Source organism: Acanthopagrus latus, chromosome 16, assembly GCF_904848185.1.
Source record: "Acanthopagrus latus isolate v.2019 chromosome 16, fAcaLat1.1, whole genome shotgun sequence".
In the NCBI taxonomy this organism is placed as follows: domain Eukaryota; kingdom Metazoa; phylum Chordata; class Actinopteri; order Spariformes; family Sparidae; genus Acanthopagrus; species Acanthopagrus latus.
Genome location: NC_051054.1, coordinates 17,377,390 through 17,405,305, shown reverse-complemented (window position 1 = coordinate 17,405,305; position 27,916 = coordinate 17,377,390). Strand labels below are relative to the sequence as shown.

Below are 27,916 nucleotides of genomic sequence, written 5' to 3'. Positions count from 1 at the left end.
CGTGTATATGCATATGTATCTGTGGGTGTGTGCACATATGTATACATATGCATGCCTGCTGTCCAGATGGTGGGGACAGGGGCTCTTGGGGAATGGTGGGGGTCAAGCATCTTTGTGGATCAAAGCCAAGGTCAGGGCAGCTGCAGTGGCCCATGTTCAAGGTGAATGGAGGCCTCAGATGGCTCTTCATTAGCAGGCTGTTCCGTCCCTGCTGGACCCCGTTGGCCAACAGTCACCGACCCTCCTCATCATCATCTCCCTCCCTTCATATTCTCTCCATTCACAGGGACCTGTCCTGAAAATGCCTGTCCACTGGGATCCATTTTGTGCAGTTCTAGGCCCCGCCCAGGGCACACAGACACGTTCACACGCAACAAACACAGGCGTTTGTGCATTAAGTAGGCACAGCACACACACTCACACTAAACACCCTACACCCACCCACACAAGCGCACACTTTTCCCTTAAAGTGCCTATGTTGACCTCTGAACTGGTGTCTCTCTGGAGAGAAGCATCCTGACCATCCAACCGCCGTCTTTGTGTTCCTCAGTCTTCCTGCTGACAAAAAGCCTCAAGCCACCACTTGCCTCCGACACACACACTCAACATCTTTTGAACACAGCCAGCAGGGACGTTTATGCATCATGGCTTCTTTACTTGATACTCTGAATATCAACAGTTTATACTATGTGTTTTCTCAGGATTTCTCACCACCAGCACACTGTGTGTATTTGTGAGGCCAAACAAACATGTGAATGTATTTACCTCACATAAAAGCCTGGATTCTAAATGTGTTCCCTTTTAATAACTACCACCATCTGTCAATCAAAGATAAAACAGTACCATCAGCAGGAATGTTAATTTCTTCAGCTGCACTATAATGGTCAAACATGTGTTTTGTGCTTACTCTAAAAATAAAAAACTCGAATGATATGGCAAAGAAGTTAGCTCACACACGTCATTTACCTATGTTTGATGCAGGACTACTTAAATAAATATTAAAAATTTAAAATAAAATTTTTAAAAATGTATCGTCAAAATTGGAAAAACTGAAGATTCCCAGGAGAGGTCCATCACTGTGTAATGCAATCTAGAGTAGCGTAACATGTGGCAAAACCCAATGAATCTCTTAAAGGTTTTAGTCAGGAGATGACAAGGAAACCAATGTCAAGGAAGTTCAGGGATACTGAGAGAATGATGGGATTAAAAAAAAAAGAAAGAAATACTTGGCCTAAATGCCAAGTGAACACCAGTGCCATACCTGGTGAAGACAAGATTACACTCAACACCGCAGGAATACCATCCCAAGAGTGAAATGTATTAGCGAAACATCATGCTATAGGGATGGCTGTCAGAGGCTAAGACACTGGTCAACATTAGAGTGGATTAGGTGTTAGTGTGAGACCCTGGTTGAATGTCTCAACCACAACCCTGTTTTGTGCAAAAACAAACATAACTGTGCAAGGGGTTTTCTTTGTTAGAAGTCTAACACTCTGCCTTATTAAGAGACGTAGTAATAAAGACCACCACTCACACAGTAATCTGTTGATAAGACAGGGCCAGGGGTGAAGGTCCAGATTAGGCAAAGAAGCATTAGTAGGGGTCTTAAGACGACCCACACTGATTTCACTACTTAAGCTACTACTATCCACTTCTAAGTCACAGAAGTCAGATAACGGGTGCAGGGTTCCTGCCCTGTCTGCTTGTGCCAAAGATGCCCCTATTTATCTTTAGTGCAGTGCCATTGTGCAACATTTTCATAGTCAAATTTGTGGGGCAATGTCACAACTGGCCATAGGGGCTTTGTAATTTGTACAGCAAATGATACTCTCGGTCCTTAGACTCTTGATTCAGGCAAAAAAATCTCTGGAATATAAAAAAAAAACCAAAAAACGGAGGAAACATCTGAAAAATTAAAGGAGAGATATCTTTTCCACGACAAAAAGACATGCGAGAGATGTTGTGTGTAAAGACAAACATAGTAAAAGTAGCTTTCTGACAAGCAGGATGACAAAATCATAAGCAATAATAATATGTTTGGCTAAGTCCTGCTTTGCTTGATTGTCATAGGACTTTGTACACTGTTTTATAAGGTGCTATATGAATTCAAGTTTATTTAAAAGTTTATAAGAATATGGTCGTTAAGCTTGACTTCAGGTGCTACCAAACAGATAACAACTCCCTTCTGGCATTGAAACCTGGAAAAAAGACCGATTACATTGACTCATAAGAGGCAAAGCTCAAACACAGCATTAATACAGGTAGGAGAAGGGAACACATATAGGGAGAAAAGTGGAGGAAAATAGAGAAAAGGAAGGGGATAGGTTTAAACTGGATCCATATCCAAAATATATATTGAGGCACCGACAACCAGGAGAAGCCTATTTCTGAGAGTTGTATTGTACAGGCTACTAGCTTGAGAAAGTCTGTCTGTGAGGTAGATCTGAAGCCACACTTGTAGTAATCTAATAAAACCCCCATCTTAATCAAATGAGACACAATCTTGATGTACTGTGTGTTAACATAACCTTCAGAGCAGACACATAGCAGACAATGACAACTAATGATTCTGGGAGTTTCACTTCCCAAATACCCCCCCAAAAAGCCCCAATGGCCGTCTTCAAAAAACTTTGTCATGCAGTGGGAGAAACCACTCCTGTGCTCCTCAGGCCTTCACAGCAGCAGCCAAGGTTAATCCTGTTTGTAGAAGCGCTGGTGGTAAAAGGGGCTCTTGTAGTGAAGAGGGACAGTTTAGAGATGTGGTGGAGGGTGCCTCTAGGCGCTTGACCCCCCTTACTCTCTTAGCCCCACATCTGCCCATTAACCTTAGCCAATCAGCTTGACCTTGGTGAGGAGAGGAGCTCAGGAGTAGCACACAGTGCCATTGACTCCCAGTAGTCACATAATTGGCCTGTTAAGAGGTAGTGATGGGGTGGGGTGGGTAGTGGGGGTGCTTGGCTGTGCTGGGTAGCCATAGTAAGCATGGTAAAAAACAAAACAAAACAGATGTTGTCATTATTTTTCTGTTGAAAGGCATGGTGCCTGTCCTCCTCATAGAATATGCACGGTATCACAAAAATACTGTCCATCAATGTGGGATCTGTACACTGCTTCTGTGTCAGATTTGAACAATTACTGGTGGCAAAGATGTGGCTAGAGACATCTTTACACTGGCTTTCATAGGAAGTTATGTAAGCTGACTGGCGTAGCATAAAAAGCGAGTCAAAATCAACATCACATTGGCAACTCCAGGAGGCACTGGTATGGCGAACGTGATTGGACTGCATATGGATGAACTGTCCAACTGCTATGGAAAAAGAGATAAGAGACAGAAACATGGCTGAGGGGCTGGGAAATGTACAGAGAGGATGCACAGGGAAAAGGGTTGGTGAAGACAGAAAAACACGGGATGGAACTATGGAGAAAGAAGGGGGAGATGGAGACGAGGGAGGATGGAAGATGGAAAAGAGGAGGGGAAGAAAGAGGGATAAATCCGAGCAGGTGTTGATTGGAGAGAGGCCAGGCGGTGAGTGCCAGCGGTACCTGTTGTCACAGCGAGGGCTGAGGTGTGAAGCTCGTCTCAGCAGAGGCCCTTAGAGGTGTGAGGTGATTATGGGAAAAACGCGGAGGAAGACAGAGACATTTAGATGGAGAGACACTGAGAGGAAGGGAGATAGGGACAGGGAGAGTGAATGTGGCAATAAAGCTGGCTGCTGGAATAATGGCAGAGTGGGAAGGAACAACAGATTGAGGTGGATAAAGTGAGAGCGTGTATGACAGAAACTAGCCAGCAGGGTGATTGTTTAGCAGCGAGCGTGAGCGTGTGTGTGTGCATGCACGTGTCCACTCCCATTTTATATGGCAGCGACTCAAACCTTGGTGTCTCATTAAACAGCTTTTTGCTATAGACACAGCAGCAGGACAGAAAATGTCTGAACGTGTCACAGATGCATTATGTTGAGTAGAGGTGTTTGCGTGCCCATTTTCTGGGTGGGCATAGACATACACAACATCAGATGCTCTAGAGGAATAGCTGGTTTTCAGAGAGATTCAACAAGTAGCCTAATTAGGAGCAGGAACGGGAAACTGCAGCTCACAGGTCCCAGAGGAGTCGGACCAAACAGTAAGCCCAGGTTAATGATACCTCCTGAGGGGTGAGTTTCCCACAGCAAGAGCTTTCTCAGCTCCAACCTCCACACCTCTCTACCGTCCATCTGGCATTCAGACAGCGGGATGGGAAGTTATGGCTGTGACATCACTCCTAACCTGTGACATCATCACTGCCCATCAGTGATTTCACGCAGGTTTGCCACAGCTGCAGACAAAATCTGATGTCTGTGAGCTGGCATGACCAGGTTATTTATGAGCTGATGAGAGGAAGTAGTCACCCATTTTCTCAAGTCTCTGGCAGCCCACCATTCCTCTGGGGGACACTAAAAATCGATTTCTGCTCCACAACAAATCATAAGATGAGTACCTACAACAAAGTCAATGTTGACCTCTAAACTATCTTCGGTCCTACTGATTGTTGGCGATTCACAGAATATAAATGATGAAGCAACCAGTCATCCTCACAACACAGAGACAAGGGACAGCCACAAGATACCGGGTGACATCATAATTTGTTGTAGTGTGATTTTTTTGACACAACATCACTGCCATCAAAGCCTACCGGGCCTGTGTATTCAGATGAGCCGAGTCTGTAACCAATCTCCTTTTCAAAGGACTCGGTTCTCTATTGATGAGTCCTAACGCAGCAGCCTTAGATGTGAAACACAATGGGTCGACATGATTAATCAAACACAGGCCCATTATAGCCAGACAGTCACACAGGCCTCCACTGTGCATTAACAGAAAGTCATAATAAGATGAGCAAAAAGGCTCATAGGGATGAAGATTAACAGATACAGTCCTGGGTGAGAGTTCTCTCTGAAAGTCCCCTTTGTCAGTGACGATAGCCAGAGTGACATGAATGCCTCCGCCTTCTGGAAACATTATTAGGTCAGGACAAAGGTGTGCATCTTATGAGCTATCTGACAGTGAATGTGCGTCATATTTTTCCTTCAGTGCCTGATATTTGAATTGTTCAGAATCGAGACGGGGCAGCAGCATCTATCTGATCTCAATTTGAACTTTTAATAAAAAGTCAAAGATGAAACCAAGAAGGGCACAGTGGGGCTAGACTGATTGAAATCCATCTGATCACCTTGTCCTTCTTCCAACTCTCTTGATGAAATTTATAGCCTGATAATTATCACCAGGCTACAGACTCAAACTGTGGTTCAGCCCACCTGAACCCACTCTGAGCATAGCAGCAAGCAATGTTCTATAATCTATTTGACATAAGAAAAACAGTTAAATTGTACACAGAGAGGAGGGCCATCTCTGGGTCATGCTAAATGGCTCTGATTTTAGCCATATGATGACACTGCTCAGACAAGCACTGATGAAATATTAAAACAAAATGAACGCAGGCTTCTGCAATTTTAATGATGCTTGTGGCATGTGCAACAGAATAACTGTGTTGCCGCAATGCCAAGCATCTCTGTCTGCTTCCCCGCCAAGACACACTCAAGTCTCTTGTTCCTCCATTGCCCCCTCTGTGAAAGCTTCATCGGGCCAATTAGGTGGCCTGGCCTTATGCAAAATGACAGGCATTTAGCGGGAATGATAATGATTAGCGCTAGGTTACATATGATCACAGCTGTGGTGAATGCACAGAGCAGCGAGGGTTAGTTACTGAGGGCAAGAGTGATTCCAGTTGCCCTCTTATTTAAATTTTGTACATATTTCAATTTAAGCTGTAACATAAAAACTCTTTGGTCAGATCATTTTGTTAAAATGTTAATAATGAAGGATGACTATGTTGTTGTCGAAGAGCCATGTATATGATAAAAAGGCTTGTGTTGCAAGGCAATTAAGGCAATCCGTACAGTGAAAAGAATTGTGTAAGGTACTTTTAAGTGGAAAGCTGTATACTGCATAGTATGTCTAACATCCGGTAACACTTTCATTAACCATCATTAACCCTGAAAGACCCACAACAATTTTGGGGGTGCCTGACTCTCTTGTATCCTTGTTCTTGCAACTGGCATCAAGTGCCATACATCACTTGAATTAGGAGAACCCTAAGTTTCAGTCTGTACAATTTAGAGACCCAGTCATTTACGGCAGATGAACTGATGAATTTACCTTCAGTTTAAAAAAATGCCAATCAAAATTTGCTGGTTATTGTTTTACTGTTACTGTGAACTCAGACAGAACCACAGGGAAGTTTGGTTTATTGTTCTTCTTATCACAAATATGAATCTGGATGTTTTAGCATTCTATATAAAGTATTGCCAACAATCTACCCTTCCTAAGCAAGTTATAGCCATTTATTATAATACTATCTAAGGATTTTTCAGTGAGCAGTTCTTTAAACATTTTAAAACAACAGCTATTTAAAGCCGTTGAGGCCTGTCTAAGTCTTTAAGGGTTAATTAGTTAGTTTAACTTTAGTTGATAGCTATTTTACTGTTAACAATGAAATGCTTTATAAACAATTCACCAAACAACTTTGAGAGTTTAAAAGATGAGTAAACAGTGAAATAACTATAAACTTAAAACTTAAGTATTATTATATTACATTTGACCATTCAGTCTTCTCAGTCTGAAAGCAGGCATATAGTTGTGTCCATATGACATTCATGTGTAGGGTAGGTAAGGAGCTGGGGCACAGCCAAGAAAAGAGGCCCAGTCTGCTATAACTGTAATGGATCAGGAAGATGGCAAAAGGAGATGTATATACTATGTATACACACATAAGCATGCACACACAGAGAAACCCACACACAAAACCTTAGGCAAAAAAGAAAATGGACTTCTGTGTTGGCAACAGCTTTTTCCTAATCCTTGCCCCTGGGCTATATTGTGCAGTCAAGCAGGCTATTACATGGCAACAATTAGGGGGGCTGGAGCCCAACACCTGGTCGTCTCCTATTCTGGCCCTTCAGTGGCAGCTGACTGTACAGTCTCACAGCCAGGTGGCCCTCCTTCAATGACATTAGCTAGTCACTCCAGGGTTAATCAGGAGCCTGCCATCATCCAGTGGGCATGCATAGAGGCCCTTTCAGACTGGAAGCTTTTATAGGGGGGAGAGGGATGATGGAGACAATGTTGTTATAAAAACTTGTTCAACTGAAGATCTCAGAGAGAGCGCCCAGATAATCTAAATTAACTTGGGGGAGGGGTTTGGGCCTCTTGGATTCGTGGGTTAAGTTCAGCGTGCTGCCTTGATTGGCTCAAGCGGAGCTAGCGGCACGTCAACTGTGCATCCTGCAGATTATAATGGACCTTTTCATGGGCGGACAAAAACAGATGGAGGAGCGGGAAGTGCTATACATCCATGCAGACGGGTGATGATGTGGGGGGAGGCAAACTGGATTTTGTCAAAGTCGGCAGATACAAAAACAAGTGGGTGTAGCTAGAGCGGCCCGACTATATCTGCCTGCACAAAGCCCCATTCCAAAGCCCCCTGGCTTGGAGATCTGAGGGTAAATAACACTCATCAGAATAACAAAAGCTATAGATTTGTACCCAAATGAGCTAGAGTCTCATCAATAGTAATTAGAGGCTATACATAACTAATGAAGATGTGTACACTACATTAAACAAAGGCACTGAGAGCTGTTGTGTATCTAAACATAGAGTGTTGGATAAGTGGATGTCTGCAGCACAAAATTATACTTACATTTCAACCAAAACAATAAGAATAAGGAATAAGCAGGATGAAAACAGAAATGATATCATCTGTTGTATCAATATGAATTGTAATGTAAGGCTTACAAGCTGTTTTATTTAATATAAAATAGTCCCACTACTCCAATGTGTTGTGTCTGCAACAACAATATTTTCCCCCTTGTTTGATTTCAAACTCAGAATTATTAAGGCCTGTTGCAGGGGAGAGACACAGGAAGATTAGGCCAATATTTCTCAGTGCTTCTCTTTCAGCCACTTGACAATAAAACACAGAGTATTAGTATTAACACATCAAAGGCAGACAATGCACAGCGATGCATACTCAAATGTTTTTGTTTTTGTTGTTGCTTTGTTTGCCTTGCCTTGTCTGTCAATGCAGAAAATTTCATTTAGTGCAAAAATGCAAATGCTGCAAGGCACAAGGACATCCTCTAAAAGAGGACAATGGCCACAGGCCAGCCGAGGAGCAGACACTGCCTTTGAACCATTTAAAGAGGCATTAATGTCCAACTTATAAATAATCAACTAATTCCTTCTTAAAACAGCCAATTAAGTCTGTGACATTAAAAGCAAGGAAGAAAAAAAAGACCAATCCCAGTCTCCGAACAAAAAAAAAAAGAGAGAGAATTGTAAATTCAATGGCCATTTAGGGACAAAGAGACCCAATAATGTCACAAGGTGTCTTCACAAGACTCACAGAAAACCCAGGGCCACATCAGAGACCAAGAGATTCCAGCGGAGAACGATGAGTGACATTTCACTGACATTTCCCAGCAGCATTCAACGCGGGGCTGTCTCAAGACGGCATCAGAAATATCTATGGATATGCTTGCATGTGACACAGGCGTTAAGGGATGTGGGTTCTTTCAGGGGATGGCCTCAGCTCTGGGGCTGGGTGATGAGGAGCATGGACCCTGGGAGATTGAATGGTAATCACTGGAGCACAGATAATGGATGATTGAAGGCTCTTTCTGCGCCGCTGTTGGATTTCAATATCAGAGAGGCTCTAGAATTGGGATTCTTATCAGGGGCGGTGTGTCAAACAAAGGAGAGCTGAGCGTGAAATATGGGGTCCAACTCAGGCACACGACCATGGCGATTAGCACGAGGATAAAAAAGGCCGCACAAACAAAAGAGGGCAGCTTTAGCTGGACAAAGGGCTGTCCACTGCCTTGTAACAAGAGCCACGGAGGAAGAGAGGACATAAAGGACGGGAGAGAGTACTTGGTGGTAAAAAGGAGGACAGGACAAGAGTTTTGCTGAGATGGCTGTAAGATGAATAGTGACAGAGCCAACTGTTAAATAGTGTTCCAGATTCCCTGCTTCTGAAGAGGAATAATGGACCAGCAGGGATGAAATGCTATATACCCTGCCTCAAAGCCATTCATACACATCCAAACAAACACATTTCCATTCACATACACACTCGCACACACAAGGTGACACGAGGCTTCACATCTATGCCAAGTCCATCACAAAAACAAAACAAAAAAAACACAACAAAATTATTCCCATTTATCCCCAGATTCCAAGCGCTACAGCTTGCCAGGAAAGCTCATTAACCCTCCCTTCAAGAACCCAGAGACAAAAGAGAGGAAAACAAAACATAACTAATCAATGAGAACGCACCCATTGAGGACGGTGGGATTTGGGGGTGGGGGGGCAAGAACATGCATCCATTTGGATAACCTGAGAGGGCTAACAGCTTTTGCTTTAGTGTTGCGCTGGTTGGCTACGGGGCAGAGAAAGAAAGTTCATTAATTAAACAGGGCTAGGGGGAACAGATGGAATGGCTAGCTGGATGTTTATCACTTAAAGCAGACAGACAGGTTTTAACACCCACACTAGAAACAGTGCAACCACACATCAATCAAAGTGAACACGTATTCTCAATACCAATGGAGTCGGTACTAGTCCAGTGGTGACGATGGGGTCAGGGTGTTCTGGCTGATGGACAGAGACCAATGACCTAATAGCAAGAAAGTCATCATAGCAATTTCATTTGTTGGTAATAATAAGGGGGGGACATGCGTAGTGTTTTTGGACAGGGTTAGGGTTAGGTCTCTCCAAGGGTATGGTCTTGATGAGTGTTAACATCCAAACCAACACAGTCACTCATTCCTTTACACCTTAATGAACTTGGAAACGTATGACAGCTATTATTTCATTGTCAAATTTTAAATTAAATTGAATTGTGTACTCCTCTTAGGTTCCTATATCTGATGACATGTTTTTCATTTAAAATGTTATGGCTTTTAGAAACCAGCACAACAAACAAAACTTATGTGAGATTTGTCTTGGCACTTTACTCAGCTGTTTTGAATTTTCAGTTCTACTTGATTAAAGTGAAAATTCTTTATGGACTCATCAATCTATATAAATGTATCCAATGGAGATGCTCCTGTTATTATACCTGACACCCAAAGCCTGAGTTGGGACAGAGAAGAACCGGCAGTCTTGCTGGCTTTCACTTTGCCGCTCAAAAACACACAGATGTCAGACATTGAATGCCAAACAGACGGAGAGAGAAGAGGAGGGGTGTGAGGGTGGGTGTTCAAGTTTAAAAATACACAGAGCATGACATTCTTTGGGTTACACTAGGCTTAGCAGTTTCTTCATGCTTTTTTTTCTTATTTTTAAAAACAGAATTGGTGAGAAAATAAATTAAAATGTGGAAAAAGTTGAATTAACTAAAAAATTGAAATTATACCTAAAGGAGCATCTCAAGTAATATAAATAAAATCCTTATTTGCTCAGAAAGGTTGCAGTGAGACACATACAGGATGCATGGTGCACACAAACAAACCCCAGTGCACAAAGAATTCTGGTTAGTAATACCAGAGGGATATCAAAATAAAAGCAGCATTCTGTATACACAGAAACACAAACACAAATGCACTGACAGGCACAACAGTTTGACACCAGCAGTGTGTGTATGCTACCCTAGGCGGGGCTCTGAGTCCCTGCTGTTGGCCGTCTGGTTCCACGCCTGCTCTACCTGTGTTTAAAAGGGGCGGCCCCCATGAAGCTCAGACCTCAGAGTGCAGGCTGGGCTGGGCTGGGCTGGGCCCCCAGGGCTTTCAGGGTGTGGGTGCCATGCAGCGGACGCCTTTTGTTACGGGCTGGGTGGCAAGAGGAGGAGGAGGATCTGATGTGGGTTGGTGGAGGGAGGAAAAAAAATGAGTAATGCTATGAGTCATTCTGCATTAGCAGGATGGGAGGGAGAGCAGGGGTGAGGTGGGGTGGGCGTTGGGGGTGGTGGTGGATGGGGGGGAGAGGGAGAGAATACTTTTGCATGTTGTATGAAGCTAGACGCCATATGCCATCCGAGCTGGGCTGCCTCCTGAGTCAGGGCTCTTGGTTTGACAGGTCTGTGCTTGCCCCCACCCCCCCACTTCCAAAGCTACCCCGTTCTCCCCTAACTAACACCCTCCTCCCCTAGGCCTTCCTAGGCTCCAGCAATGGGCTAGGCAATTGCTTTGGTTGTGCATGGACTGCGCACTGTGTATTTGTGTGTGCGTTGGAGAGGTGGTGGTGGGGGGTGGTACTCAGTGATCTGAACACATCGGACATTGTCGTGAGTCCCGGCAGGAACAGCTGGTCAGCTGGAGAGAAGGGTGGGAGGGGGAGGGGGATAAGGAGGGGGGCAGAGATGGGAGGCAGTGCGCTACACTGATAATGGGATTAGGTTAAAACATTCAGCGGGGGAAAGAGAGACCCCTCCTCTCTGCGTAGCCCCCCAAATACTGCATAAACTCTCAACCGCTCTATCAAAGCCAATGCCAGCCTCTACCCAAACCTCTCTGGCCAAGTCCAAGCGGGACTCTTGAACTCAGAAAGGGCCCCTTACCCATTCCCCAACTACCTGCCTACTCACCTGACACCATCTTACTGCCTCCAACAGTAATGGATACACCACCAGATACTTACTATAAGGTGTATACTAAAGTATCCTTTTAAGAGTAACTTGGGGCATTTTTATGAGACCCTTTTTATTGGTCAGTCCGGTTTTCCATAAACAGGAAGTTGGCTAGTTATACTTGCATCAGCCCAGACCATTACACGAATCCAACATATAATGACTAGCCTGGCGTCTCACTGTGCCCAGTCAAGCACTGTGTTTCACACTGATATAGACCGCTGAGTATTATCTATGAGGCTGCCGACAGTTATGGCACAACAGCTGGCAAATTAGACCTATCAACGATGCTAAATAATTCATGTGAGACAACACTAACATGGCAGATCCTATTCATGACATCCTATCATGCATACAGGCGCACTTTCATCTTCGCTAGGTGAGGAATCGTACAGTGTACAAAAGAACGCACTGCTGCTGGACAAAGACACAGTGAGAGTGGGACAATAACTTGCTCAGAAGGGGTGTGAGAATATGTCACTGTCAATGCACTGACTGTAATAATTATGATGGCGTCTTGGAGGGGGGGCTGCAACAGCACACAAAGGAGTGCATACAGGACATCATATCCATTATACTTTCAGTATACATCCATTGAAATTGTGTACATGTCGTTTTTGCATTTGGTGGAGCTGGGGGACTGTAGATATGCTCACATGAGCCTGCGAGGGAACATGACAGACTTCAGCGGCTTTCTGGGTTCCACTGAAAGGATCAAGCCCCCTCCTCTCTTCTTTCTGCTACTGCACACACACACACACACACACACACACACACACACACACACACACACACACACACACACACACACACACACACACACACACACACACACACACACACACACACACACACACACACACACACACACACACACCATCTAAAAGCCTGGCTCGCATGACTGGCGATGGGCAGAAACAGATTATGGTTATTGATCGCTGCCTGGAGATGGATCTGTGTGTGCGTGTGTTTATGTGTGTGTCAGAACAGAGGATGGGGACTGAGGGCAGTGTGCAAAAACTATTGATTCCGTCCAATAGGGAGGCTATGTCTCTGAATCAAGGTCAGTTCCGCACTGTCTCACCTATTACAAACTCGCCCTCTCCCAAACACACACACATGCAGACAGTTTTTGCCCTTAACAATACCCCCATCACAAAGAGTGATGGACGGCACATCAAACCCAAGTGCTTGTTGAGGAGAGAAATGAATCCCAGCGTCTGGATGAAGACATTATTCTGCTGTGACAGTATGAAGGTTCTTCATCGTATAGTAAATGGCAGCAGACAGCAATGCCATCCAGTGAAAGGCTGGGTTCAGGTGACACAAACAAACTCATTGTCTCCTTCAAGCCAATGTATCGTACACCACAAGGCCCCATTATTAGACAGACAAAATCATATTCACTTATTCTACTTTGGTGAATCAATGAAAAAAGAATGGTGCATTAATAAAAACTCTGGTTGTGTGAGAGTGAACACTTTGTGGTCAGTTATTCCAAGTGTAGCTGTGAAGGGTAGACTAGTTGCAGACAATACACTTACAACACACAAAGCTAGACCAGCTGCATTTTCCATCAAGCACATAAATAATAGATGATACATTATGAGTTGTTTGTGAGAGACTTGCGATATGATGTCTATGAGGCCATGGTCGTGTCTTGACGGAAGAAATGGACACAGTAAGAGGAAACAAATGCAGCTACACAGATTTTACAAATCAGAGATGGAAGAAAAGCAGAGAGGGAGAGACTGAGGATGGCTAGGAAAGCAGCAAGGAGGGAACACTCTAGCCTATCTGTGTGTGTATGTATTTTCGAAAAATGTTGCTGGTGGTCATTTTTCAATATCAAATCCTATTAGCCTGAGAGATCCTGTGAGTGTTGCAGTCCTCTTGAGCCTTGTGACTGAGCAAGAGAGGGGGCCGCAGTGCCATACTGGCCTTTTATCTGGACACACGGGGGTCATATAGCTTCTCTTTGAAGAAATATTCAACTAATTACCTTGCAGAGTGGCCTCACAGGCAGAGAGCGCACAGTGGATTGTTAAGGCATTTTGAAGGGGTAAACCAAGGATGAGGATTTGTGTTTTATACAAAAAACACACACCCCAGACAAAAAAGGTAGGGTCCATGTTATGAACTGTGAAAGAACTGCATAACCTGAGAAGATGAAAGAATGATGCCTGGAGAGGGAAGTGCAAAAGGCTGGCGTAATACTTCAAATCCAATGATGGAAGCATACAAAGGACTCCACCTGCCACTCCTGAATTTGTGTCATTAGTCATGACATACTGTGATCCCAATAAAAACTTTATAGCGACTTTCACATTGTACACACCAAGCATAACATTTTGCCTCTGTCCTCACAAGCTCTCAAACTCTGCAGACAAACAGCTAAAAAAAACAGACATACAGATACTCAAGCTGGCAGTGTGCTTTGCTTGGCACATTCATTCATCTCCTCTCTTGGAGTGTGTGAGGCCTGGCAGCCTATCAGTGCCAGAACTCCAGAGGCAACGCTTATCTCCTCTCATAGATCATGCCTTTGTGCTGTCTGCTCCTCTGCTAAGGAATGCCAGGTAAGGCTTTTGTGGCCCAGCACAGGCCTGATACTGTCCCACCCACCCACTAACCCCCTGAGGCTCGCAGAGGCAGGCAGGCCTGTGGCTGTGACCCCCCCTTCTGGCACTGAGAGTCACACTGGGCTAATTCACTTGGCGTCGGGTAACAGACATCTGTCACTCAGGATGCCCCCGGGGACACACAGACAAGGCCTGATATAGAGGTGGGGGGCCTTGGGATGTGATGCACTGTGAAACGCATACAGGCAGACAAATACTAACACACACACCCAACTGTAAACAACATACACACAAAGTGTGCTGTCATGTAATTAGAGACCAGAAGCCTTTGCTGTAAGAGACTGTGAGACAAGGACTTGATCAATTAAAAATAACAACTTTTTAAACAAAATATTAGTGTCTAACAAACAATAGATACTAGTCTTCCACCTTGGGGGAGGTTTCTATAGCAACCAGAGAGGCCGCGTGGTTCTGGTGAGGCGGTGCAGTACATGCTGTCCGAGGAGGAGCGGGACGTTAAGGGAGATCAGGTTTCGCCCTCCAGGGGCCATTCTGACTCTGCCCCCCCTTCACCCCCCAACTCTGTGCTGCTGGCATTCACATGCTAATTCATCTCCATTGGTGATTACACTCCCTTTAAACCAACTGACAACTACAGCTGGAGTCAGGCTCTTAACGGCACACTGTTGGATGGATGGGTGGAGGGATGAGAGTGAGTGAGTGAGTGTGTGTGTGTGTGTGTGTGTGTGTGTGTGTGTGTGTGTGTGTGTGTGTGCGTGTGTGTGTGTGTGTGTTTTTCTCTGCATGCACTTGTATGCATTTGTTGAGGGTGCTCCTGTTTTGGCTCTCCTTGTGCTCCATAAAACTGTAGTGACAGATGATGACACGTTATCTGTGTTCATGCCCAAAACAGCCCAACACAACCTCCCATGATGCTCCAGGCTGTGAAACAACCCTGGCCTAATAGCTGTATGTAAATCAGCCAGCCCATAAAGATCAGTGTCAGCACTCAGCTGTGTGCGTTAGCTTACATGACAAGCACGCCACATGTCTCAATGAATTTAGCCAAATGGGCCACTGGTGGTGCTTAAACTTTTAGCTCAGTTGTGTTACACATTTGATGAAATCGTTCTAAAAACATCACTTAATGTATGCAGCTCATTACCTTAATGGTGTCAAGGGCTGATTTTTTTAAATGTTGATTTCCTCTGATGAGCCCTCCCTGTATACATTAGTAAACAGGCAGTGAAGAAGAATGCATGAGGAGTAAAGGATACAAGCTCTGGTAGAGAGTCAGCCGTGACTTGACAGCTCTGCTGGCATTGATACAGGTGGCCCGCACCAAGCTTGGCAGCAGTGCCCCAGTGATGATGGCGCCGTTAAACAGAGGCCCAAAGAAAGGAACCTGGAGAAGTTAAGATTAGAGCAAGAAAAAAAGGAATCAGAACATGAAGCATCAAACCTTCAACACTGATCCCAAGTAAATTTAGTCAGTGTTCCTTAATTCTATACGCAAGCGCCGAAAAATCAGAAAAGGTTGATTAAAAATCTTTTTGTTCTTTAACCGATTCTCCATCTGTTTTAGGGCAAAGGTTCAAGTTGAAATTGGATTTTTTACCTAACTTTGCATGACAACCACACATATCTAATGCAAATCAATGTTAGGTAAATGAAATTAAAATGACAATCAATACTAAACAATGCCCTCATATTGAACTACCGAACAAATACAAAGGAGTAATATGCATTTCAGGGGCAGCCTGCGAGTGTATGTCGGGACACACGTCTGTTCATGCATATTGGAAGGGGGCCCTTAATCACTGGAGCTCAATGGTCGTTGACCTGGAAGTTGACGTGAATGTCAAAGTCTCTCCCAAAAGGTCCTGCTGTCTTCAACTTGCAAGTTCAGCTGATATAATAACCAGTGAAATTATAAAATAAATGGATTTTAAGCAGAGATTATTCAAACATATTAACTTAATTACATGTCTAAAAAGTCTTTGAACTAACACCAGAGAGAATTATCAGATTGGGTTATTGGAGTTAAAATATTGTAAAAATTGACTTGCACAGGGTGGGGTTTGGTTGGGTGGGAGGGCTGAAGAGTGACAGATTCTGCTCTTCTCCCAACTGTGCTTTGGCTATAAAAACCCTGTTCTTGGTTGAGGCTACAATATGCTTTATGTGCTCATTTGTGAACCATCTGCAACCACTGAGGTCATTAAACTTATTGCACCCAATACTACTCTGTGATTGTCATATTCCTCTGAATGAAATGCTTTACCATTTAGTGGTCCAACATAAAAATACAAACAGTTTCTCAAAGGGTCTTAATGAATGCTGTTTGCATAACACTATGAGTAGGATCTTTTTGATCCAAACAGAGATGTCAATAAATTGCTATGATGATCATTAATACTTACAAAAAATATATTATCTGTAAAAGAATAAATAATTGAGAAGGATGTTCTGTCATATAATTAGACCAAATGAAAGAAATTCAACCATTATTAAAGTATACAGGGGGACTTGTCTACGACTATCAAAAATGATTCAACATTGAATTAACATTTGCAGTTTTACTACAATACTAACACAGGTGGGCGAACAAAACTTGATTATAAAAATGGGAAACAATATAGGAAAACGGGCTGAACAGTTAATCAAATATTGGAGGAGCTGCATTTTTCTGATGTAGGTAATTTGTGTCAAAACATGCCAATGTATATGAAGATGCACCTACCTAAAAATCCTATTCTCCAGATTAGAAGTTTGATTAGCATATTGTTCAGTTCCAATAGAAACACTATAGCAATATCTCTACAGAATTGGAAGGTGCTCTAGGACCATGTACTTCTTATGGTTTTAATAAGGTTAAGCTGAGACTCTTAAGTTTCTTGCATTCTATCATGCATTTCTCAGTCATCTCTCCAAACATGACACGAAAAAGATAATCAATACCTTAACAATGAGAGATACAAAACACAAAATTGTGGAAACATTCTTTCTTCTGAATAAGGTTCACATATGAGTTATTGTGGATCTATCTGATCATCTAAAGCCAGCCATTCTCAGACAAAGATTTTACACTCTCCTCTAGAAGGCCACACATCGAGTACAGTACTACAGAGTAGCCAAGATGAAAGCTAGCCAAGAAAGGACAGTAACCATCTCTGAGAGCACATACCCACAGTGTGGGTAATAATGCACTGCTGGAGAAGGGGGAATTGAGAGCCTTCAGACAGAAACCAGAAGAGGAGAAAGAACCTATAAAACTCACAGCAAAATGTAAGTAGAAAGCATGAAGAAGGGACTACTTTAATTTGTGAAAAGAAACTGGACATTAGTGCAATTCTGAGGATAGCCTGCACGGTTTTCTTGTTTATTGTGCTGGGAAAATAACACACTTTTTAATCTTTGTAAAAAAAGGATGCCAATCAAAAAAAACAACAAAACAAATGTAATTAAAGTAAATTCCCACTTCAAATGAGTTGTATGCAAATAACTGACAGCATTCTTAACAAATCCACTGACGGCAGTGGTTTACCTGGGGTTTCTTCATGATCTGGATGAAATACATGTGGTTCTTCATTGGGTAGATGATGATTAGCACGTCTCCAAAGTCAGTTGGGATGATGCCACGTCGGTAGTCCCTTGTGTGCTCTGACCACACTATGTGCACCTCGTCATTTCCCAGGTGACGCAGCTGCCAAAAAAAACACCAAAATCTCGCCTTATCAAGGGCTCAGCTAGTGCAGCTAATTTTTGCTGACAGGAACATATTTTTAGCAAAATTACAGAATGTCTCTGCTTTTTTACCCAGTATGTAACTTAGACTACAAAAGACAGCTGAGAGGTGAACAGAGGTGTGGGTATACAGAAGTGGGTGACGGATAATAAACAGGATTTACTGCTGACACAGGGTTGAGCAATATATCAATATTATATTGTTATCTCAATATGGGAATATATTTTGTCTTAAACTGTGTATTACTGATGATTATTTATCAAAAATCTCATTGTGGTCACATTTTGTGAAAGTACCAATAGTCATCCCTACAATATTTAGCCAATACTGATATTCAGGTATTTGGTCAAAAAACTGTGTATTGGATAAAGTATTAAAATATTGTAATGCTATTATAAGGCCATATCAACCAGCCCTATGCTGATGGATCTGGTTCTATAGTTGTATGAAACTGGCTTTAAACATTGCATATCAACTATTTTATCTAATGTTTTATTCCAGTATAAGCAATGTTGCATATCCTCTAGATAAAACATAAGTGCATCAGGTGCAAGAGCAAGGTGACTTCTCACAGTTCAATCATAAACTTTGTTTGAAAACAGTTGTTTAAATAAGGGGTTAGGGCTTTGACTCTTTTTTATAGCTTTTTTCATTACAAATTCAAATTGCAAACACAAAATGCACAAAATTGAGCATTTTAAGACCAAATAATTCAAATCCAATTAACTTTCTCCATAAGAGATTAAATTGCTTCCCATTTCCACTCTATTCACAAACACAAATGAAACTGGGCAGGGCAAGAAGACACACTTAAATGACAGGAAATTGACTGAGGCTAGTTTAAAATAGGTAAACAGCTTTCCCCTTTCCAAGGTAAAATAAATGGACACTGCTACATTATATTCTCTGACAAGTGGAGATCACTTATTAGCTGCTAGTCCAGTGATGTTTTCTGGGGTATCATGGACACTGAAAAGTGAGCCTCTACTCGGAAGAAAACATCTGCCAATGTACTGTGGGCCTAATGAGCCATTAAGAAACATGCCCTCGCCACCAAAAATGCAATTAGCACATTCTATTATAAGCCCTTAATTATGGTAATACGGTAATCTTAAACAAATCCACGGCATGCTGATTACTGGAGCTTGCCAGTTCAGTCTGTCTGTCCAAGGATCAGCAGGTACCAACCAGGTCAGTCACTGGGACAATTTCAGAGAAAATGTTGAATATGCATTTGCAGTAGACAATCAACACTGGGATGTTAATTTGGGTTAAGGTATTAGCATTTGGATGAGCTTAATCACAAGTTTAATGAGGATGCTTATGGTCTAGTCAATCGTCCTCTGCACCGATCTATTTACTCCCTTGTTAAATCACATCCAAATGTTTGAAACTTCTTTAATAAAATGTGATTCAAGTCAAAGACGCCTGTCTAATTAGCCCTCTTTGACCTTCCACCCAGCAAATGGGCTTCACACATGGAGACAGCCGACCAGAGGACCTCAGTACATAAGAGGCTCCTTAGAAAAACAATCTGCAGCAGCCCAGTTAAGCCGTAGTGCCTAAGGGTGAATGTGATAGCCGAGGCACCCGTCTATCTCCCTCTTCTTTACACACACACACACACACACACACACACACACACACACACACACACACACACACACACACACACACACACACACACACACACACACACACACACACACGTGGTCTACATGGCCTGACCCAAACCCTGCAGGTCGCTTCTATAAACGCATTACTGAAGCCAGCTGCTACTGCTGCAGCCTGCACTGCCCTAAAACCCACAATTGGATTGAGGAATTCATGGTTTTCCCTTTTCTTTTTGGTTTAGCCATTTTTCCCCCTTCCATCGTCTTCAAACAGGCAATCTGCCCAGTGAGAGCTCCCACATGAGCTGTTCCCCCACAGAATGCTTCTATGGTTACAGGCAGTAAAGTGGGTAGGACACAGACGAAGCCCGTTTTTCATTCCAATTCTTCATACCACTCCCCCCCCCCTTTGTTTCTGAAGCATCCGTGCATGCAACCAGCCTGCCAAATTTCTGTTCTCTTCGGCCTGTGGCTGATGTTGAGATCTGTGCGAGGTGAGCAACCGCAATTACAGAAGTTCCCAGTGAAATGAATGGAAGTGGAGTGGCAGCACACTCCTCTCCTGGCACAGTTGCCCCTCCAGCGCCTCACCCTGGCCAACCAAAGTCAAAATCTTTACTCTGTCTAACTAATTTCTGAAGTCACTATAAGCACAGACTCAAGATGGGTTTAGAATGAGTAGGGGGTTATTTGTGAAACAGAGAGGGGGAGATCTGTGGAGGACTGGAGGGGGGGTTGGATATGAGGGGAGTCTGATGAATTTCCCTTCTCAGCAGGGTACTGTATGAGAAGATTGGCAGCACTGGTAGGGGCCTTGCGGCTCATTTCTTTGTGCTAACTGCTACTGGTGCACTACAGCTCAGAATCCCACTGCAGAACCCAATCGATCGCTCCTGTGGCGGCAGCAGGAATTGGATAAAAGGATCCTGCCGGCATCCGGCCGGCGCCTGCCCTAGCAGGGAGAGCTAATGGCTGAATCCAGGCCCTGGTCACAGCACACGGGGAGGGGGGCATGGGCTAGCAGAATCATAGTCATTACCGCTGCGGCACATGCCCTCTCTTCACTCACGCGCCTGCGACTTTCTACTCCTCAGGCCTGCCTGGCTGGGGTCACTAATCAATGCCCGCACTCTGGAGTCACACCTCCTGATCACAGCTTAACATAGAGCTGAAGGCTACAACAACATACTGCTATGGGCCAGGCAGGACTGTGTAGCCATTTAACTACATTAAACAGGCAAAGCAGTATTTTGTCTTTTTTCCAGACATACTTTGGACTTGAAGTATGCAATTAATACAATACCATGATCGAAATGTCACAGCCAAAACAGATTCAAAACAATCATGAACACAAACAGGACCTTTTACCTTTTTGGTGAGACTGTCATCAGAATCAGATGGCATACGAGTGGAGACGTGGAAGATGGCTTCCACGGTGGAGGTAGCATAGTAAGGAGCTGTTAGACCCGTGCTGCCATTTCTCTGGAGGCCACCCATGAAGCCGCAATGTGTGGCCAGGTCCACCTGAGGACACATGTTATTACAATTTAGTGTTCTCAGAGTGCCTGGACATATGTGTTGAAATTCAGATTTTACTTGTGGATATTGACGGCGTGGTTATCTGTACCTCCCATCCCAGTCCAGACACAAAGTCTTCATAGGCCTGGCTGCCTGCATTATTAGACAAAATGGAGCACTTGTCCTCTTGGCCCTCTCCAATGTAGAACACAGCAATCTTGTGTGTCTCTCGACTACAGAACAAAACATATAGTAGAGAGCATTAAAAGAACAACACCCAAACAGTGGCCAATTTTCTAAACGCAGCAGATCTTGAGAAAGCTTTGCACAACTTAAACCACTTCAGATGAAAATGCTTTGAAATGTGAATGCAATTCCACGATGACACTACACTACTACACTACTTATCAAGGTAAATTGTGCAAGTGTTAATTTAGTAGTTGAATAAAAACAGAAAAGCAGAATGTGAAAGAAAAAACAAGTTTATCTGCATAATGTGTCCATTATCTCTCCAGCTCTGACATGATTTTAAATAAAGAACAGCAGCAAAGGCTCCCCCTCTACTTCCTCTGTTGCCATGGCAGTACATAATGCTGGGGTAGATTTAGGGCTCTTTGCATGCTTGTGCACAGGTTGCCCAAGCAAGTCTGGCCATCTGGGATAAAGTAGTCCAATCCTGAGGGAATTCTCTAATAAAGCTCCTCTCATTAGTAATATGTGGAGCACTTATTGATTGGACTAAGCGAGAGAGTGCGAGAAGGACAGCAAGAGTGATAGTTGGAGGCAACCAGGGCTGTGATGACCAAGAGGGAGCACATATTAGAAAAATTATGGCAGAGGAGATGTGGTTCGGGGCAATATGATGCTGATTTGAGCAACTGAGTGACTTGTAACCAGTGCTAATTTCACTTATGTAGAGTCAGGTTTACCATTTGGCTGCAGGGACAAATAAATGATTTGGAGAGGGCATTGACATTATTATTTTGTCTGTGTTCATTGGTATCTCAGACAAACCTAAATTCTACAGGACACAAGTTACTACAAATTTGCAGATACGACTAATAAAAGCTTTACCACTGCCTGGAATCCAAGTTCTTCAGTTCCCTTAAGAGTTTTGAGTTTTTCTTCAACAAATGGAAACTTTTCCTGTTCAGCAAACAACAACAAGTGTTCATTAGACAAGATTTTTTTCACTTCTGTGCATAACAAACACAATTAGGAAACCATGTTTTGGTGGCAACAGTAAAAAGTCATTTAAAAATGAATAATCCACTGTCAAAAAAACAGTTTTCATGCTAAGTTTTGTTTTGCAGTCAACGTTGACAAAGGCAAAAAGGCACAGGTGCAAACGGCAATCTCCAACTAGCTGTGCGCACTTTGCACCATTGCCATTAAGAGGTGTTAGCTTTTAATTTACAGGGAAGCACTGCAAAGATGGGGATCGGCAAGGTGGACCTTAGTGAAAACAGCATGGCACTTTTAGCCTGTGGAGAGGAGATTAAGACACTCCAGACTCCAGAGTGCTTTTAACTTTGTTCTTTCTCTTTGACTAACAAGCCCACAGCTGAGTTACTTTGACGATGAAAGAAGTAACTTGGGTTCAAAATAGTATAAGGCTGCAGAGGTTATAACACAATTCTATTTTCTTCTTTCAAACTGGCTACATTTGAGATTAAGTTTGCAGACCGGCTAGTAAATTGTCTTTGTCTTCCTCTAGTATCGTGCAAACCTGACCAGTTATTGTAGCCAACTTCAGTTGATAATGTACCTGCGGTCCCAAGAGTTCATGCCAAGGTCATTAAGCAGTAGCCGGCAGAAGTAGAAAGGAGCTTTTGGTTCCTTGTGGGAGGGTTCCCTCTGGCAGGCGGCCCGAAAGCTTACATCAGCATCCCATCTCCTTACTTGCTCCTCCTCCTGCTCAGTCTGACGCTGAATGGCCTCCAGGATGGCGCTCTCTTGCTCGAGGTTCATGCCGTGGGGTGAGGGGGCTGGCTGGTTGAGTCTAAGTTGTGGCTGGGGCAGGCATTCTGGGCTGCAATGACCCAGGTCTTCCAAAAGCTTATCCAGAATATCTACCTCTTCCTCCTCGCAGCAGTCAGAGAGGGAGTCCAAGACTGAACAATGATTTTTGTACGGTCCCTTTGTTGGAGAGTTGGCCTGGTTTCTGCTGTGAGTGACAGTAGTGGTAGCAGAAAGAGGGCGATCAACTGCATTACAAACTCCCGCATTAACAGAGTCTTCCTGGGTGGTGCAGTAGAGGATTGCGCCATCCCATGAATATTTGCCCGAGATGTCGCGGACAATGACACGCACTTGGGAGGAAGGCTGAGGGGGCTGTCCGACAGTGGGGGTCTCAGCTGGGATCTGCAGGTAGGACACCAGCGTGCTGTCATTAAAGACAAACAGCTGCAGGTTGGGGCTTTTGAAGACCTCGGAGGACAGCTCTGATGATTCCACGTACGGGTTATCGTGGTTTTCGCTCACTAGGCTGTGGAGAAGGGCAGGGCCACCGCTCAGTGGATGGTGGCCCAGATGGTTCACCAGGTGCGTCATGACCATGCGTGCTGTCAGGGGAATCAGCTCCATGTTCCGACGTCTCTTTTCTGGTGGAAGAATGAGAGCAGGAAGACAAAACACTCAGGATGTGTAACAGTGATCAACAGCAAAACTTACTGATGGGTTTAGAATAAAAGAAGCCCATGGGGCTATCTTTTATAATACGTGAAATGCAGAGCCATATTTCAAAGGCCCTACATTTGTGTGTAGACATGCTATCATCTCTGTTAGCTCCTTTTCATACAAAGCCAAATCTCATTTATGATTACTAATAGGGGTACTTTATTTATTTCTCACAATAGCTTGGCCAGCATATCCCTAAGTAGGTAGCATCTAATCATGAGAGACAACTTTGAAAAGCCCATTGAGTCTTCTTACAATGAACAAGCGTTGAGACTGGCTGAGTGCTAATGAGAACCACCATCTTTACAGGCAGCTTAATAGGACTCTACTTAGTGAATTGCATTTATGTAAATGCACAGGTTTTTACTCCCAAGTGAAAGGCATGTGATGCTTTATTCCACAGTGATGCAGGAAAAAACAAGAAGATGCACTCCTGCATTGTGACAGTGCTATCAATACCATCATTCCCCATCAAAGTGGAGAAAGCTCTTTAGAAAGCAGGCCAAGCTGCATTAGAGATGCGCTGGGCCTTTGATGTGACTTGATCAATACGAGGTGGGGGCATGAATATAACTAGGCCGGCACTCTTTTGGTTTGCCCTTTTGATAGTGTTTTGTTATTTCTTCTAAAACTCTGCGCAGCTGTGCACCGAAAAGCAGAGATGTGGTGACATTTTCCAGGCATAAGCTACTGTTCAAATCTCTCACATTGTTTCAGTATATGCACAATGTATTTGGGCTCTAAGGACTTTTCAGAAGTTGTGGACAGGAGTGAGAGAGATGAATATATTGCCTAATGGAATCACAAGGTCGTGAAAGAGGAAGACGAAAAAAAAAAAATCACATTTTTATCCAAACCCAGTAATGGGTCTTCTACCCAGGGCTGAGTACTAATGTGAACATTCCAGTCCCTGTGATAGTTGATTTCCTTTTCATGATTTTAATAAGATATTGACATTTAATGGCGAGGCTCCAAATGAATGGGCTACTTAGAGTTTGCTTTTCCCTGTAATATATTTCTTTTTATAATTTGGGGGGAAGGAATATACATCTCTGTGGTCCACTGAAGGTAAAGTATGGTGCTGAAAAGAAGTAGCAGATCAGAGACATCATCTGAGATTAAGCTATAATGTATTGGCTGACAGCCACCAATCTGTGTTAGTTTTTACTCTCTCACACAAGCAAATTCTTACACTCAGGCCCATGGACCCATTGAGTACAACATCATTATTTTATCTGCCAGCCCAGTGCAATCTCACACCCAGCAGTTTGTAAAAATAGCCTTTATGACCTTACCCTCAGCTACAGTGAGCAAGTTGCCGAAGTCAGTGGTGGTCGTCTGTGAGGGTGGTGGCTCAAAGCTCTTAACCTGACCCAACATGAGGTCATAGTCAGAGGACAAGTCTGACAGACTGAGAAGGTAGTGGCTCTGCTGGGTGTGCAGGGTGGAGCCAGACACACAGCAGTGCAGCACCTGAAGAAGAACAGAAAAATGGTTTGACTTTGTGATTGTATTCAGACAAAGAAGAGGGTGGTTTTTCTACATTACGGCAGTTTTGGGCACTTCGATGACTGAAAACACTGTCTTGTTAGTTACAGTTGTGTCTGGTGAGATGATACACAGTGACACCCCTGCAGGCCTGCTCTAGACTGACATGATCCAGGAGCATATGAAAGGGGAATATATGGTATATTTACATCACAAGGCATCAGAGGGAGGGAGAGAGGGAGGGAGAGAAGGGGAGAAAAGAGGGTCTTTATTGCCACTAATCCATTTCTCCTGTGATGTGTGAGTGTATCGATCTACATAACAGATGGCAGAGCATCCGTTGGCAGGGCTAGATAAGGCGCACTGGGGCAGTTGATTACAGCCATTGGACAGGTTTACACTGTTTGATTTAATTAAGAGTTTATCCTTGTGCTCAGCTCCCACAACAAACAAGCACACACTCACAAAACACACCTGTATATTTTATAATCTGAGTGGTGGTTAGGTGCTGCATATGATTAAGCAAAACATATGCCTAATGTATGTAAATGAGGGGGGCCTCTCATTCTGAGCAGAGCAACTAGGGTAAAGCCATGCAGCGGCTAATAATCCCATTCAGTGCACACATACGCTCGAACTTGGCTGAGAGACGCTCAGAGAGGCAGGCTGGGCCTGCCATCTGAAACAATATTGTGTGGGGCAATGTAGACAGTATGTGGATGATTCTACTGAGCAGACCTCTGGGTGCAACGGGGGAGGGGTTGGAGGCTTGATGCTGAAAAGACCTGAAGCAAACAGCTGCTACGCCAAAGCTCCAAAGAGGTTCCTCTGTGGAGAGGTAGAGAGACAGAGGGAGGGGGAAAACCCACAGCTGTGCTTGACAACTAAGTGACTGCACTCCGCATAGCAACAGTTCCTGGAAGGTAACGCACAGTGAAACAGGCTCACTGTAGTTAGAGGGGCTCATATTGTACGGATACATGGGCACACAAATAAATCAGATAATAAAAATGCAAACAGAGACATGCACAAACGTACCTATCCTAGCTCTCTCACACACATACAATGTTTCTCTTCCTCACACACACACGTATATATACACACACACACACCTATATACACACATATGCATATATTTTTGTTCACGTTATTTTCACATTTATTCTATATTACACACAAGTACAGTTACTGTATATAGTATGCTCATTTTTATTGTAATAGTTTTTATTATATTTTCATTCAAACCGTTATTTTATTATTTGCTACTTATTTCCCTCTGTACCGCTGTGTTACCTGTAAATTTCTCCCAAGGGGGATCAATAAAGGAACATCTTATCTTATCTTAAACAGAACTCCAGAGAACCAATGAGGTCTAGCGTAATGTTGCTTTCTACAACGAATACATGACAACCTATTCATTAGCTGAGTTCATGTATTGTGCTAGTGTTTGATGGCTTGGGATAGCTCAGACAGAAACTTTGTTTAAATAGAAAACTGCAGTTAAAGGAAGGTGAAGCATGAGCAAATGATTGGACACTCCCTGCTATCATGTCCGTGACACTTCCCAGTGATAGGATAAAAGGGAAATGTTTTTTTTAGGGAAGCTATTCTCTGCTTGCTATAGAGAATAATTAGCAGTCAGTGCATCTGTGGAAACATATAGATTTCAGTCTTGATATCGCATTAATGTTGTCACACCTTGAGATGACTTGCTTAATATATTATTTCCAGTGAAACCCAGAGGGGCCATGTCTTTTGTGTGCCGATAGACAACCAATCATGCCTAATTGTCTTTGCTTTCATAGCAGCTGCAGTCGCTCTCATATTAAGACATATTCCATTCAAATCTCCAGGACAAGCGTTTATAGCCTGAGCTTATCAAGTGGACAATGGGTCCTGTTTGAATAATTGGACCATTTCTTATCAAGGGTGACATCCTTACAAAGATCTGCCGTTGACCGCATCTGCCCAGACAGGAGGGAATGAATAATACCTCATTCATTTGTGCCTGAAGCTTGGCCCTCATGCTCAGGGTCAGGCCATAAAATAAAGGGTTTGAGGGACAAAAACATAGAAATAGATTGAATACTGAACATTTTTGTCTGCTTTAAACTTTATGCTACGATAAAGCAAGTTTCAAGAGTTTCCTGCATATGATAAATGCCAATTGCATGCTTCAGATTTGGTGGGGGCCTCACTAATATACTACACTATAATGTTAAATGAGCCATTATCATGAGGTCATGGTGGAGGTGAGTGTAATTAAAGTGGCAAGCCTATTTGGTGGGGTGGGGATGGGGGTGTCAAATCTTAAGTTATTGTGTCTGCGGGCAAAGACCGTGTATTTTTCAGAGGATATTTGAAGGCAGGCATATTTGTTGTAACCGCAACTGCCAGTGAAGCTACCCACCCTGTAGATGTAGTCCAGCAGCGGGGCCCTGTGGGATGTGCAGCCCTCCAGCAAAGGCATGGTGATGGGTTCCAGCAGCAAACTCAGGGGAACAGCCATGCACCAGTCCAACAAGCAGAGCAGCAGTGACACCATCAACTGACCAAGTGAGAGAGATGAGATAAGTTCCTTTATCTGTTCAGTCATCCAACATTGAAAAAAAAGAAAAAATGTAATTCT

The 27,916-nt window shown here is 43.5% G+C and overlaps 1 protein-coding gene across 5 annotated transcripts in view; it reads right to left on the bottom strand.

Moving 5' to 3' along the window:
- ralgapa2 (Ral GTPase activating protein catalytic subunit alpha 2) overlaps positions 1 to 27,916 on the bottom strand; it is a 91,758-nt gene that overhangs the window by 12,670 nt on the left and 51,172 nt on the right. For all 5 annotated transcript variants that reach the window (XR_005070320.1, XM_037072094.1, XM_037072098.1 and 2 more), the window contains 8 exons: positions 27,698 to 27,835; positions 25,095 to 25,272; positions 22,889 to 23,723; positions 22,195 to 22,266; positions 21,230 to 21,353; positions 20,971 to 21,126; positions 17,789 to 17,947; positions 15,519 to 15,646 (listed from right to left, as the gene is read on the bottom strand). Coding sequence is in view for 4 of the 5 variants with exons in the window: in XM_037072094.1 (XP_036927989.1) it covers positions 15,519 to 15,646; positions 17,789 to 17,947; positions 20,971 to 21,126; positions 21,230 to 21,353; positions 22,195 to 22,266; positions 22,889 to 23,723; positions 25,095 to 25,272; positions 27,698 to 27,835 (1,790 nt within the window). In the remaining variant the exon portion in view is untranslated. The remainder of the gene's footprint in view (positions 1 to 15,518; positions 15,647 to 17,788; positions 17,948 to 20,970; positions 21,127 to 21,229; positions 21,354 to 22,194; positions 22,267 to 22,888; positions 23,724 to 25,094; positions 25,273 to 27,697; positions 27,836 to 27,916) is intronic.